We start from the raw sequence: 15,240 nt of genomic DNA on the forward strand, positions 1-15,240 counted from the left end.
ACCTTAAAGGTTATGTCAGTTTTTATTATTTTGTAAAGGGAGCTACTGTATATTTATCAGTTCGGACTAAATGGCTTCTGAGAACCCTTTCAAACTCTGAGATCTCCCAGCCTCTTCAAATAAAACTTTCAATAGCCTAAAGAGTATCACCATTCAGAAATTTAACATGTAACATTTCTGATGTTGCCATGCTCCCCATACACAGTTGCTGATGCCAAACTTCCCAGGTAATGGTGCCACTAAACTCACAGGGGACAAATGGTACCTCTGGGAGAGAGGTTAGGCTGTTTTATCCAATTCAAAACACTTCTAGGCAGAGAGCAAGGTCAGAACAGAAATTTACCATTCCTTTTTGTTATCATCCTAGGTATTACTGGATTGGGATTCTCTCATTGTGACTAAAGGGGAGGGGGTTTTTTACTGAAGGTTTTGATATAATTATCAGTCTAATAATTCAACCACCAAAAACATATTTTATTATTGCTCTGTATGTGGCACTGGGCTAGAATGCTATACAAACTAAATTTGAACAAAAATTAGCAGCTGCCATTAACAAGTTTACATTCTATTATGTGATTTTAACCTATATGAACTCCAGTCAACAGAATTCTCCTTTGCATTTCCATCACATTTACACATTAACTTGAGTGCAATTACACTGGTGTTGAATGAGAAGTGAATGGCAAGCAAAGGCTCTCCCACATATGTTACATTCACATGGCTCCTCTCCGGCATGAATTCTCTGGTGTTGAATAAGTTTTGATCTCCTATGAAAAGTTTTCCCACACTCATCACATTCACTTCGCTTCTGGACAGTATGAACTCTCTGATGTTCACTAAGGCCTGATCTGGTATTGAAAGCTCTCCCACATTCATTACATTCATAAGGTTTCTCTCCAGTGTGAATCCTCTGATGTTGGATAAGGGTAGAGCTCCGACTGAAGGCTTGCCCACACTCATTACATTCATATGGCTTCTCCCCAGTATGAATTCTTTGATGTTCATGAAGGACTGACCTTCTACCGAAGGCTTTACCACATTCATTACATTCAAATGGTTTCTCTCCAGTATGGACTCTCAGATGTCGAATAAGGAGTGAATGGCGACTAAAGGCTCTTCCACATTCACTGCAGTCAAAAGGTTTCTCTCCACTATGGATTAGCTGATGCTGACTATAACCTTTGATGTAACTGAAGGCTTTCCCACATTCATTACATTTAAAAGGTTTCTCACCAGTATGAATCCTGCAATGTTCAATAAGGAGTGAGTTCCTACTGAAGGCTCTCCCACATTCGTTACATTTATAGGGTTTCTTGCCAGTATGTATTCTCTGATGGTGCATAAAACCTGTAAAATGGGTGAAGGATTTTCCACATTCATTACATTTGTAGGTTTTTTCCCCAGTATGAATTCTCTGATGTCGAGTAAGAGTTGAGGCATAATCGAAGGCCTTATCACATTCGTGACATTCATAAAGTTTTTCTCCACTATGAATTCTCTGATGTTGAACAAAATCTGTAAGATGAGTGAAAGTTTTACCACATTTATCACATTCATGGGGTTTCTCTCCTTCATGGATTTTCTGATGTTTTCTAACACTTGAGCTTCTACTAAAGGTTTTTCCACATTCTTTACATCCATATGGTTTTTCTCCAGTATGAATTCTCTGATGTGCTATGATATCTGAAGTTCGACTAAAAGATTTCCCACATTCATTACATTCATATGGCTTCTCCCCGCTGTGAATCCTCTGATGTTCATGAAGACCTGACCGTGTACTAAAAGCTTTCTCACATTCTTTACAATTATAAGGTTTCTCTCCAGTGTGAATTCTCTGATGTTGAATAAGGGTAGAGCTTCGACTAAAGGCTTTACCACACTCATTACATTCATAGGGTTTCTCCCCAGAGTGAATTCTCTGATGTTCATGAAGGACTGAACTTCTACTGAAAGCTTTCCCACATTCACTACATTCAAATGGCTTCTCTCCAGAATGAGCTCTCTGGTGTCGAATAAGGACTGAAGGTCGACTGAAGGCCTTACTACATTCGTTACACTCATAGAGTTTCTCTCCAGTATGAATACTCTGGTGCTGTATAAAAGCTGCCATATGAGTGAAGGCTCTCCCACATTCGTCACATTTAACATGATTCTCTCTACTATGAATTTTCTTATGGTACATGGGGGCAGAACTTTGGGCAAAACTTTGGCCATAAGTATTAATTTTATGGACTCTTTCTTTTGTAGGATCTCTCTGATGTATAACAACTTTGGGGCTGTAACCAAAGGTTTTGTCAAATTCATTATATTTCTTGGCTTTCTCTGGTCTAACTGTTTTCTTATAGAAGACTGTGACATGTTGGGAACCTCTCTGCAGAGAAGCAGACTGAAGACACTTCTCCCCTCTGGTGTTTCTTCTCTTTCTCTCTAAGCAGCTATTAAGCTCATAGGCATCTCCTAAATCCCTGACCTGGTTAATACCTCTTAGGAGTTCTTCTGATACCTTTCCATGCAATTTTACTTCTTTAGGAAGTAGAGTGAAAAAATCCTTATCATCAGATTTTTTCTTAAAACCTGAAACAAACAAACAAAAAACTATCATTACGTGGGTCATAATAACAAGTAGACACAGCCACACAGAACAACACTGGAAAGAGCAATGGATTTGTAATCAAGGCTGTTTATTGCCTGTGTGACACTAGATGAGTCACTTAATCCGTCTGGGAACGTTTTCTCCTCTGTAAAATGAGGGGTTGGACTAGATGGTCTTTAAGATGCTCTCCAGTTCTAATTCCTATGAACTTAAGATTTTTAAAATTTGGACTTAAAAAAAATCAAGGACTTAAAAACTCACATTCAAAAATACAAGTTCAGCCAATTTAGAGGTAAAACCTAGCAAGATAGGATGCACAGGGTGTCCTCCGTACCCTCTTTCCCATGAAATCATGGCTCTTGAATAGACAGAAATCTTCTCTACGAAAAGAAACAAAATAAAGAATCTGGAATGAAAGACAAATGAATTAACAGTCAAGAAAGTTGTAAATGGAGAGGGGGGGTGAATGGGAAATGGAGATATTTTGCAAGAAAAAGCAGGAATAGCAAAAGAAACAAGTATATGCAAAGTCAAAAGAATGGGCAAGAGAAAAAAAATGAGATTCTACTTACAATATCTTCTACCTTGACGGTGCTTAAAGGTTTACAAAGTGCTTTAAGTATATTATCTCATTGATATTCACATCAATCCTGTGAGACAGGTAATACTAGTATTATTTCCATTTTACAAATGAGGGGAACTGAGGTTTAGAGAAATGAAGTGACTTAACTATAGTCACAAAGCTAATAAGTGTCTGAGGCAGCATTCGAATCCAGGCCTTCCTGACTCTAAGCCCACTGCTTTTTCCATTGAAAATGGTTTAACTAATGGAAATGATACTGAACAACAGATATTATGGTCTACATCTTAAATAAAGAATATTATGCCCATCCCTGCCAGGAATCTGTCAGCCAGTCTACAAACATTTATTAAGTGCCAACTGCGTGTCAGCCACTGTGCTGAGCACTGGGGATACAAAAAGAGGCAAAATACAGTTTTGGCCCTCAAGGAGCTTACAATGTAACAGGAGGGAACATGCAAACAAATATGTACAAACAAACTACACACAGAATAGCTAAGAAATAATTAAGAGAGGGAAGCAATGGAATTAAGAGGGACTGGGGAAGGTGTTCTATATAAGGTGAAATTTTAGTTGAGACTTAAAGGAAGCCAGGGAGGTCAGTAGTCAGAATGGAGGATGAAGAGAAGTCTAGGCATGGGGAACAACCAGAGAGAATACCAGAGCCAAAAGATTAGTGTCTTGCTCATGGAAGAGCCAGGAGGCCAGTATCATGGGATTCAAGAGTACATGGTGAAAAGTGGGAGGTGAGAAGAGTAGAAAGGGGGGAGAGGACAAGGTTATGAAGGGCCTTGAATGCCACGAGAAAAAAATTGCTAGCTTGTGATGTAATGTTAGGTTAGAAAAGGTCTAAAAGCTCCTTGTGGTCTTTGATTTTGACTCATTACTGCTTACAGCTGAGTTACTAAAGATAGGGATCCACTAATACAGAATATTGCTATATGTTGCTAATGCCTTAGGATGGAATCTGTTGGATTCCTATTATTTTCTGGGAAAGAGAAATACTGAATTAAGTATGGGATGAAGGCACTGTACATCTTTAAAAAGTAGGCTGTAGGCTAAGGTATTGGGGCTCACATCTGCAGAAGTAAATTTCCCCCTGCCCAATCCTGCTCTTTGGCCTTAAAACAACCTATGTACAAATATCAAGAACTTCTTTGGTGCCACCTATGTTAACAAAAAAACAGGCCTTAACTGAGAAAGATAAAATAGGTATCTTGAGAACAACCCAAGTTTCAGATTCCTAGAATCACAGAATTAGAAAGAATCTCAGAAAAGTAATCTAGTTCAACCCATTCCTGAAGAGGAATCACCTTTACGACTATGATGAAGTTCATATATTGATTGAAAACCTTCAGTAATAGGGACCCTGCTATCTTCTAAGGCAGCTCATTCGACTTTTGGACAGTTCTGATTGTTATATTAAACCAACGTAAAGAACCTGATGCATTTGTGTAAGAACCATTACTCCCTTTGTAAACCGTAAGCTTCCCGAGGACAAGGGCTTTCATTTTTGTCTTCATATCCATAGCAGTTAGCATCGTATCTTTCACATACCAGGCAGCAGTAGTTAAAGCTTGTTGAATCTTGAACTGATAACCTAATATAGCTGTACTCAAACCTCAAACCTCAGTATGACACTCTTTCTGACATGATTAAAAATCTATGTAACAGATAGAGATATTCAGTGTTTACAACACTTGAATGATTTTAGACGGATAGAGAAAATGCATGTGACCAATGCCCTATAGGTGAACCCTCCCATATGTGTTAACTCCTCCTATTAGAACATGAGCTCCTTGAGGTCAGAAACTTTCTCGTTTTCTATTTGTAAGCACATAGCACTGTGTTTTGCCCATATTAAGCACTTAAAAATTTTTCTTTCCTCCTTTCCCTCCTTCCTTCCTTCCTCATCTTTCTTCTTTCATTCATTCATTCATACAGCATTCTTCTTATCTCTAATAAATTCTACCCTTTTAATAGATATATGACTTCTCTATAATACTCTGTGCAATTAATCTACTTAAGTAGAAACAAAATAGAAAACCTATAACATAGTTAAATAAATTAATAGATAAAACTATGAATAGGTGGCTTATTCATGTGTGACTGTCAGTGACAAAGATATGGAATTTTTTTAAGCCAGGAAAGAATAGGAAAACAAGTAAATATGGACAAGGTCAGAAAGATGTTCGATACCAGGGAAGAATGAGAACAAAGCACATTTTGTTTGACAATGGAAGACTGAACAGGGATAAATTTGCTTCCCTATAATGCATTTCTAATACAATTCCATGTACTATAATTATAGTTATCTGAGTGAATGTATCCTATATTTCACTATAAATTCCAAAAAGGCATGGATAGTTTTTAGCTGAACTTTGTATCTTTCATAGGGTCTGGCACAACAGGTATTTAATAAATGTTTTTGGATGACTGGGTGAACACAATACAGGTGTGGAGATGAAAGGTCTTCATCAAAGATCCCAAAACTCAATGATTTAGGGGCAAAGTGGTATTAGAGACAGAACTCACTTTGGAAAAATAATTTGCAAAAGGGTCAACCATTTTCTCTAGGAGAACCTTCTTACTAGCAACAGAGAATCTTAGAAAAAATCAGTACCACTCTTTATATAGAATAAGGCTGAAGCGTTTTGGACCCTAGATTGCCTTTCATTTGTAGATGAAGAGAGGTGACTGAAGATCCTATAAACCAGTTCCCCCTCTCCATCTTAACACTCCTACAGAAAAGAGAGACTAAGAAGATAAATAGCATGGACAAAATTGGGAGGAGAGTTGGAAAAAATTATTATGGTTGAGAAAAAGGCAATAAACATAGAAGGGAGGACACTTTAAGGCAACTTGGCATTCACTACAGAGGAAAAAGTGAGGCGCCCTAAGAAAAATTTTCCTCTGATATTTCAAATTGTACATCATAGAGTTCCTATGTTTTTTTTCTTTCTGTCTCCAATGGGACAGGCTCTTATTTACTCACCTCTGGAAGCATCTCTAAAGATCTCCTTTTCCTCAATTCCAGTATCATTCAGCATCCACCATCCTTCTCTCAGCTCAAGCTGGGAGATGACATCAGGTTTAGAGACTGGTAATCCTGAATATGGAGAAGGAAGTGGGAATATGACCATTTGTGACTAGAAATCATAAGTCCCAGAGCTTAAATCCAGCCCCTACAGGTGTAGGATGGAGAGAAAAGGGAGAAAAAACCCAACAACACAGATGATATAATAGGAAGGGGTCAGAGAGAAATATCTTTTTGGCTTCAGAAGAGAGTTCTTGAATTTTTCTCAGAAGGAAGGTTGTTCTGGTATGGTAACTGTTGGAATGAGATCTTACCCAGTGAAACCAGGTTCCCATAATTCTCCAGCATCACATCACTGTACAGCTCCCTCTGAGCAGGGTCCAGCTGCCCCCACTCCTCTTGGGTGAAAAATATAGCCACATCTTCAAAGGTCACAGACTCCTGAAACAACACATTACTGGTGGCTCAGGGGTGAACACAAAATAGAAGTTCAAACCATATGAGGAATACTTATTTCCTATGCACAAGAAGCATGTACATGTGTGTGTGATTATAAGCATGTATGTATGTGGGTATGTGATATATATGTAAGTACTTATATATATACATACATATGTATATACATATACATATGATATATATGTAAGTACACATATATTACTAAGCTACTAAGAACAATTATGTGGCTTAAAAATATATTAGGCAACCACTAGGAAAAACTGAAAATGAAAAATGGACTGTCATATATGGTGTGAACACATATTAATTAATGTGTTAACTAACATTAATTAATTAATGATGAAGATTTTTTTATTTCCACCAATCTCAGTATAAGCAATTTGGTCTCTGATGACATTGAGTGATAAGGAGCAAGGACAGTGGGTAGTTTGCTGAGAGATGTAGAAACAGGATGTTATCTCATCTTGGGTAAAACAGCTACTTGGGGTTCATATATGTTCCAGGGATATCAGTGATCTGCTACTAGTGAACAAACTAAGATATCAACCAGGATACTTAAGGCTAAAATCTGTGGTGAGGTAAACCAGGCATATTTTATCAGTTGCCTTGTTTAAATTGTGATGTCTGATTTTTCTATGCATTTGATAGCCTTCCCTTTTCAGATTATCTTGAGAATTAATGCCTCAATGCTCTCAGATATGTTACTTTCAGTCCACACTGCAGTCACCCTTCCTGAATCAGCCCCCAGATCTAGAATACCTGCCTTTGACCTCTAAGCTTCACAGCCCATCTCCAACAAGGCCCAATTCCCACTGCTACCTCCTGCCTCCTGAATGATCTCTCCCAGCCCATACCAGGACCTGCTCCTGTCTAAAGGAGACAACATTGCCATATGGTGTGAACAACAAGGCTAGACCTCAAACAACCTACTATCCTCCCTTTCTCAACAGGCCTATCTCTAACCACTGATACTTTGCCTGGGCTCATTTCTCAATTATGGGCTATTATATTCCCACTTCCTCAGACCCTTCTCTTCCTGCTGATTGTGATTCCCAAGCTGCTGAAGACAAGCCCTGTTGCCCATTCCCAGCTGCTTTCATTCTCACTTCTACGCTGCTCAACCATACTAGACAAATGTACCACTTCAGATCTACCTGCCCCTTCTACTGTGCTCTAGGGAAGGTCTGCTCCACAATTAGCAAACTTATTTTCATTTTAACCCTTTTCCTTTCTCAGTCCTTCCATCACCTAGCACTGAGATGTCTCCTATCTGTCTGCCACCCAGACACCGCAACTCTGTTCACCTTTTCTGAATTAGGAAGGGGCTGAGATAGAAAAATGCGCTTCAGGAAGATTATATTAGCAGATGATTAGAGGATGGACAGAATGGGAGAAATGTGAGGCAGGGAGTGACATGAGAGAGGTTTGAGGATGGATGAAAAGGTCTGGAGTAGTCACTGCAGTGAGTAACACAGTAAACGAATTAGAGAAGTACAAAAGGATTGTCTTACTGAGGGGCCAGCTGAGACTACATAACACAAATTTGTAACGGATACAGTCAGCATGGCTTCATGATTTTCTTTAGCTTTATGTGAATAGTAGTGAAGGCAATAGATGGTGGGAGAAATCCAATACTAGGGCTTGTCAAGGCATGGCTGGCAATAGGGTAAAGGGAGACTGAACTGATGTGTGAAGAATAGTGTATAATCCAACTGGTTCACCAAGGGCAAGGTTGAGAAAGTGAAAGGAGGAGAGTAAAGCTCCTCCCAAATTCTGCCTTTAAGAGGGGCTCCTGGGCCAGCTATCTCTTCATTTCTGATCAGCTTACACTCCGTCGAATGTTCTAGATTTCTATGTAGCTTAGAAACCTTTGACATGTTTTCTTATGAAAAGTAATATTTTCCAACACACACACATATATGTATGTATATGTATGTGTGTGTGTATGTGTGTGATTTGCCACTTTTACGGCTAAGTCACGAAGTACTAAAGTATAAGTTGCTCTAATTTAAAAGGTCTCATTGAATTCTTGGTAGAATTTCTCTGCCTCTCCATCATCTATAATAGAACTTAGTGCATAAGCTACAACTATTTTCATGGTAGTCTTTATGCAAATTGTCATCATAAAAATAAAAATGTCCCATGAAATGATGCTACTTGTCTTAAAAATCACAAAAGAACCCCAATTCCTTTATATGATTTGCCAAGAACTCATGAAAAAAAATTATCATCTCAGCATGGTATGGGGGAAATAACACTGACTCTGAATCAAAGGACCTGGATTCAGATCGTGCCTGACATTTACTTGGGTGATGTTGGGCAAATTTACTTCTCTGGGCCTCAGTTTCCCCATATGTAAATAATTACAATAATAGCAAGCATTTATACAGTACTTGAAGGTTTGCAAAGAGCTTCACAAATGTTGTCTCATTTGGTTTGTAAAATGATGAACTAAAATGTCCTCTCAGGGGACTTCCATCTTGGATCTATGATCCTATAATCTCTAAGCAGGTGACTTGCAGATAGATCAATCTAACTATCTGTCATGCTAGTTCTTCTTCTGAGCTCTAGTTCTGCATTCCCAATTGCCTATTAGCCATTTCCAAATGGAGGGTCCATAGACATCTGAAACTGAATATGCCCAAAACAGAACACATTTTTTTTCCCTAAATTCCTATTGCCAACTTTCCTATTTCTTTTAAGGGGTCCACAATCCTTCTAGTCAACCAGGTTTACAACCATGACTCTTAACTCTCCTGGAGTCATCCATCTAGTCAGTTGCGAAGTCTTACATAGCTACCACCCTAGCTCAGGTCCTCATCACCTCTCACTGGGATTAATCAAATAGCCTCCTAATTGGTTTCCATATCACTAGCCTCTTCTCTTTCCAATTGATCCTTCATATAGCTATCAAATTGATACCCCTAAAATACAGGTCTGACCATATCATTTCACTACTCAACCATCTCCACTAGCTCCCCATTGCCTAAAAACTCCTTCAGCATTTCAAGACTTCACAACTCAGCTCCAGCTTACCATTACAAGCTAATTGTAAATTTTTTCTCTTTGTGCACTCCATTTCCCAGCCAAACTGACTTACTCTTCTTCATGTATGACATTCTAATCCCATCTCTCCTCCTTTGCACAGTCAGTAACCCAGAGTGTATATTCCTTCCTCACCTCCACTTTTTACAATTTCTGTTTTCCTTCAAGGTTCAGCTCAAGAACCACCTTCTCTCCAGGAGAAAGAGTGATGCTTGGAATCTGAATCATTATAAATGAAAGGTTTATCAGGTAAAAACACCTGAAACATTGAAATTAAAGGGACTAAGAAAGATCAGAAAACTGAGTGCAGGAACAAGAATTCCAGCAAAGGTGTATAGGACTAGATTAGAGGTTCCCAAACTTATTTGGCCTACTGCCCCCTTTAAAAAAATTACTCAGCACTCCGCCCCCCCCCCCACCAGAAATCTACTCTCTTTTACCCTTTAACAACTTTTTAAAAATTTTGTGTCATTTCAAAAAATATAAAATATATTTTTTTAAAATGCTGCATCTTAAATTTAATAATTTATGGTAAATTTGTGTTTTTTTTCCTGCATTAGAATTTTGATGATGCAATATTGCATCATGTAACTGATAGTATCGTATTATAAACAAGTCGTTATAGGCACATATTCCTGCTGATCCATGCTGGACTTCCTGACAATGTGTGACACACTTGCCTGCCAACACTTGCTTGTTAAGACCTGTCAGCAGACTTCACCATTGATCAAAACTTGCATTTTGTATGTTTATTTGGAAATTTTAACTCTGTTACACAACAGATAAAACATGTACAAGTGGTTTTTCAAAATTTTCTTATCTTCTCTTCTTTCCTTATGCTTCCATTGCCCCCTTATTTTTATTGAACATCCCCCAATTGTACCTGAGGTTATTACCACCCCCACCTCCATCGCTCCAGAGCACCCCAGAGGCAGTATCATCCACTTTGGGAACCTCTGCTGTGTGGCAATCAGCAAGATACAGATAGTCTTGTCAAACTAACCATTTGTCTGAGACAAATAAAAAGGCTTAGCTCAAGTACTATCACCTATATGAGACCTTTTCTTGTACTAAAATATTCACCAGCCTGACAGTATAGTATCCGGCAAAGTTCCTCTCAGAAGTGGTCTAGTTCAGGAAGCTTATCTATTTTAGTAGAAACTATTAGAGCTTATATTCTGGCAAAACTTGAGAGCCCCAAGTCATGTCCGTGTCATGATATAGCATCCAAAGAAGACTTTGGGGAAGGCAGTTGGATACATTACCAAACCCACAATAAACCTCTGAGAACATTAATTTGCATATGTAGCAAAGAATCAAAGCCAAGACTCTAATATCATATACTCAAATGAATTAAAGAAAATTGTGAATATGTGCTTTGTGGGTGACAAAAGATATTGGAATGTTTTGCTAAGAGCAAAGGAAGAGACAAATAAATATACTAGTTTAGACAAATGAGTAAAAGCCAAAAAGGAAAAGACAAACACAAAAATGACAACACCCAACCCAGAAACCAAACAACAAACCACAGAACAAGTTTATGAAATCCTGCCATAAGAAGGCAAGCCAATATACGTGTGAGTGAATTGTAATTTATTAAAGTCCTAGTAGCTCTTTATAGCTTCTGACTATGGTTCACTTTAGGGTGTATGCTTCTATGCATGAGTATGCATAGACAATGAAAGTAAAGATTCACTCATGTGCACAGTCAGTAACCCAGAGTGTAATGAGAGTAAAGATTCACTCATTTGCTATCCTCCTCCACCCTCATCTCCATTTCTGGGGGAGGGAGGTAACTTGTAAGTGTGGATGAAAGTAATCTACATTTTAGATAGAATAAAACTTCCAACTAGGCACTTTTAGAATTTATGAAACAAATATATTGAAAAGGAACTGAAACAGGCTAAATCTAAATGAACCAAAAACAGCAATAGCAAGATTAAGCTGAATATCCAGGGAATCAAAAGATCTCGTGTCTAGTTCTGGCTTTGCCCTAAATCCCTGCTTGCCTCTGGGTAATTCCTTTCACTGCTCCACAATCCCAGCTTCCTCATGTCGGAGACAAAGGTGCTGGACTAGATGATCTCTAAGACCAGAGGGGCCAAGTACCATGTTGATGACCATGGAGGAGCAGACTCCTGAGGATGAAGCCCAAGAGATCTCTTAGGTGAAGAGAAGCTGATGGCAAAGGGAGCAGGCATGGACCTCTGAGCAGTCTCCAACCCTCAAGTCCTTTAAGGCTTCCTGTTCTCACAAACAGGTGGGAACCTGAGGACAAAGAAAACTGAAGTAAGTCAAGAACCGGGTAGAAAAGAAAGGATCATTGAGCTAAAACCTCAAATGCTGAATTATCTCTCAGCAATAAAGGATAAGAAAAATTGGAGTCTCAGTCCCCAGTGGGATGGGGAGGACAGGGGAGTGGGGGGGTGGTGTTAGATGGGGGAAGGGGAGGTGGGACAATGTGGTAGTGTAGAATTAAGAAGGTTGGAATCCCAACTCTGATACTGACTGGATGTGTAATCATGGGCAAGTCAACTTCTCTAAACCTTAATTCCTCATTTATAAAATGGGGATAATACCCATAATATCTACCTCACAAGGTTGTGATGCTCAGGCTATATGCTAAATACTTCCAAAACCTTAAAAGTCTTATATAAACATCAGCTTTTAATACTATCAGAGAACAGCACAGGGAGAGGTGCTTGTGAAGAGATTTTGGTCTCCTTCCCACTTTCTACCTATTGAAATTCTACCCACCCTTCAAAATCCAGCTCAAATACTAGCTCCTGAATGAAGCCTTTAATGATCTCTTAAGTCAAACACGATCTTTCATTTTCCTGGACCTCATACAACTGTATCTAACACATTTATGTTCTATTTTGTATGACAATTCTGCATCTCTTTCCTACAAAAGAGCTGTAATAGATTAACTTTTCAGTAGCAGTTTAGGGATGAATCTGTGATTTCATTCATATAGGAAATCCCAGGTGAAGAAAATCTCTACAATGCAGATTGGTACCTTCTCTGCACAGAGAGCTTTAGAGAGCACCAACAAGTTGACTTGTCAAAGGTCACTCAGGCAGTACACATCAGAGGCAGGACTTGAAACCATGTCTTTCTTGGGTTTGAGGCCACAACACCAACGTGCCTTTCAGTAACAGTTTACAAAGTTTACGAAGAAGTAAAACCCCAAGATTCCACAGCTAGTAAGTGGCAGAGCACAACTCTTTCAAGTCCAAATCTAATAGTTTTGGAGACACTATGCTATATTATATCTCTTAGAGAACAGGTACCACCATCTCATTTAATCCCAACAGGGTTCAGAGCAGTGCTTCACACACTAATAGTATTATCTTTTAAAATATTAGTTTGACCAAAGTACTGACTTGAAAAATAAGCAAGATCTTTGGCTTTATTTTGCACTTCTGTTAATCCTCCAATGATAACTTCAAATTGATTTTTGAAATATCCCTTTCATTTCTTTCATTGTCTTTCTGCTTGGTGTTGCTTCTTTTGTCTTGATGACCAATTATATTCTGCCTCTTACCAAATAATCAATTTCACAATTATATGACTTAAATCTCATCTTCCAAAAAATACTATAAATTCATAAAGGCACATAGTAAGTGCTCTGTATAAAACTTCCAAAACCTAGAAACATCTGTTGTACTGAAAACGATTGCTAAAGCCATTTGCTTTCTTGAAAGCAAGTAAGCATTTGCTCCATAAAAATAGAATTTTCCTTGCAATTTTTTTTTCAAAATAATCCCGAGAGACATAAAAACGAAACAAACAAAAAAACCACCGGTGGTTCTGGATGAAGCAGTGTGCCTTTTTATTAGGGCAGATAGAGGAGCCCCATGCCCTGCCCTCAGGGGGCTGTCGTGACACCGCTGACCAGAGGAGGAAGAGCAAGCCAAGTTCAAAGTTTGGAGTCCGGGTTGCTTTACCTCAAGGCTCCCTGAGGCTTTTCCGAATGGGGGCGAAGAAGAGCCATTTCTGAACTATAAACTAGCCCCATCCCTGTGCAGATGAGTCCTAGTTCAAAGTTAAAAAGGAACAGAGATGACGAGATCTGAGCCAAGGGCAGGGCTGGCTCTGAGGATTCGGGGTGTGCTTCCCTTGAAAAGAGGGGCTTGGGCGTGGGGGACCGCGGGGGGAGGGCGGAATAGCATCCTTTGAGGCCCCGCTTCGGGCTTCTGCTTTAGTGAGTCGGTGCGAACGGAAGCCTTCAGCCCGAGGGATGAGGGTGTGACGTACGAAGGGCGACATGCCACCATCCTCCCCGGGGGCAGGAGAAGGGCGCTGAATAAAGAACTCATCAGGCAGGCCCCAGCGGAGGCCGAGGCACAGGCACGGGTGCGGGGTACGCGGGGGACGAGGCCTCGGCCAAGCCCATGGGGTCCGGCACGCGCGACGTCGGGGAAAGGCGTCAGCCCCGTGCGCGCAGCTTCCCCCTCTCAGGGTCGGGTACTCGGGAGCCCCAGGGGCTGGATCCAGCTCACCTGCCGGACATCGAGCGGCGACTCTGGAGCGGAAGTGCTCGTGGCCTCTCAGCCCGCCCACACTTCCGGGACACTCTAGGAAGCCTGGCACGGGGGAGGGCCTCTCGGTAGTCAGGCGGGTGGAGGAGCTGCGGGCAGCTCCCGCTGTTTCTGGGCGCTGGTCCCATCCAAGCTGAGGGGGAGGGAGCACTGCATGGAATTGAGTGATTCCTTTCTTTGTAATAGTCCAGTACCCTGGAAGAACAGCTTGCAGGGCTGCTTTGGCCTCGGCCTCCAGTGTACAGAGAGAAACACATCTTCCCCAGGTCTTGGAGGAGGACTGTAGGAAATGGCCCGAGGAAGCAGGATGGTTCCTCAGGGTCATAGAATCAAGAAGCCTGGATTCAAACACTTCCCAGGCAGCGAGGTGGTGTAGTGCAGGGCTGTCCAACCTTAGGTTTTTATTGAAACAATAGACAATATATTTTGATTTGCCATTTTAGTGAGAGCTCTGGGGTAGCTCAGCTTTGTTTACTAAAGCATTTAGAGTTCTATGTTTGTAGGCTGCGCTGTATAAGTTGCACTGCGGGCTGCTTGTGGCCTGCGCACAGCATTTTGGACAGCCCTGGTGCAGTGGATAGAGCACTGGGGCCTGGAGTCAGGAAGACCTGAGTTCAGCTCTGTCCCTGGACCCTTACTATGCAAGTCACCTAACTGCTGTCTGCCTCAGTTTCTTCAACTGTAAAATGAGATTAATAGCATGTATTGTATATGTGGAGGATTTGTTGTTATCCTTTCTAGAGTTCAGTTTCTCAGAAGCCATGGCCGTGGCAATGTCTAGTTTCCAGACTAGCCCCAAGGATCCTAGACAGTAATTCCTAGAATCATAGTGCGAGGCAGTCCTACTGAGGCTATGCAGTGAGATATAGGGATGACATTAGTAATATTTACTACGCTTGTGCAGAATGACGATATTGCTAAAGCTAACCTGTGAACTTAATGTTGGCAAGATGCCTACTTTGTTGCCCTATAAAGCAAGTGG

At 40.3% G+C, this 15,240-nt stretch overlaps 1 protein-coding gene across 1 annotated transcript; it reads right to left on the minus strand.

The window, feature by feature from the left end:
* Positions 1 to 453: 453 nt before the first annotated feature.
* LOC118833819 (zinc finger protein 345-like) lies at positions 454 to 10,625 on the minus strand. Its single transcript, XM_036741231.1, has 4 exons — positions 10,620 to 10,625; positions 6,525 to 6,651; positions 6,169 to 6,282; positions 454 to 2,574 (listed from the first exon to the last, which is right to left on the minus strand). The coding sequence occupies exons 1-4, from the start codon at positions 10,623 to 10,625 to the stop codon at positions 632 to 634; spliced, it is 2,190 nt and encodes a 729-aa protein (XP_036597126.1). The 3' UTR covers positions 454 to 631.
* Between the last annotated feature and the right edge of the window lie 4,615 nt (positions 10,626 to 15,240).

Source organism: Trichosurus vulpecula, chromosome 1 (assembly GCF_011100635.1).
Source record: "Trichosurus vulpecula isolate mTriVul1 chromosome 1, mTriVul1.pri, whole genome shotgun sequence".
NCBI lineage: Eukaryota > Metazoa > Chordata > Mammalia > Diprotodontia > Phalangeridae > Trichosurus > Trichosurus vulpecula.

What these genes read in the sequence shown, in the direction of transcription:
- LOC118833819 (XM_036741231.1), bottom strand. An exon ending in TGGGAACCTGGTTTCACTGG is followed by an intron (nt 6,283 to 6,524) that starts GTAAGATCTCAT and finishes CTCCATATTCAG; the next exon opens with GATTACCAGTCTCTAAACCT. An exon ending in CTTTAGAGATGCTTCCAGAG is followed by an intron (nt 2,575 to 6,168) that starts GTGAGTAAATAA and finishes TGTTTGTTTCAG; the next exon opens with GTTTTAAGAAAAAATCTGAT.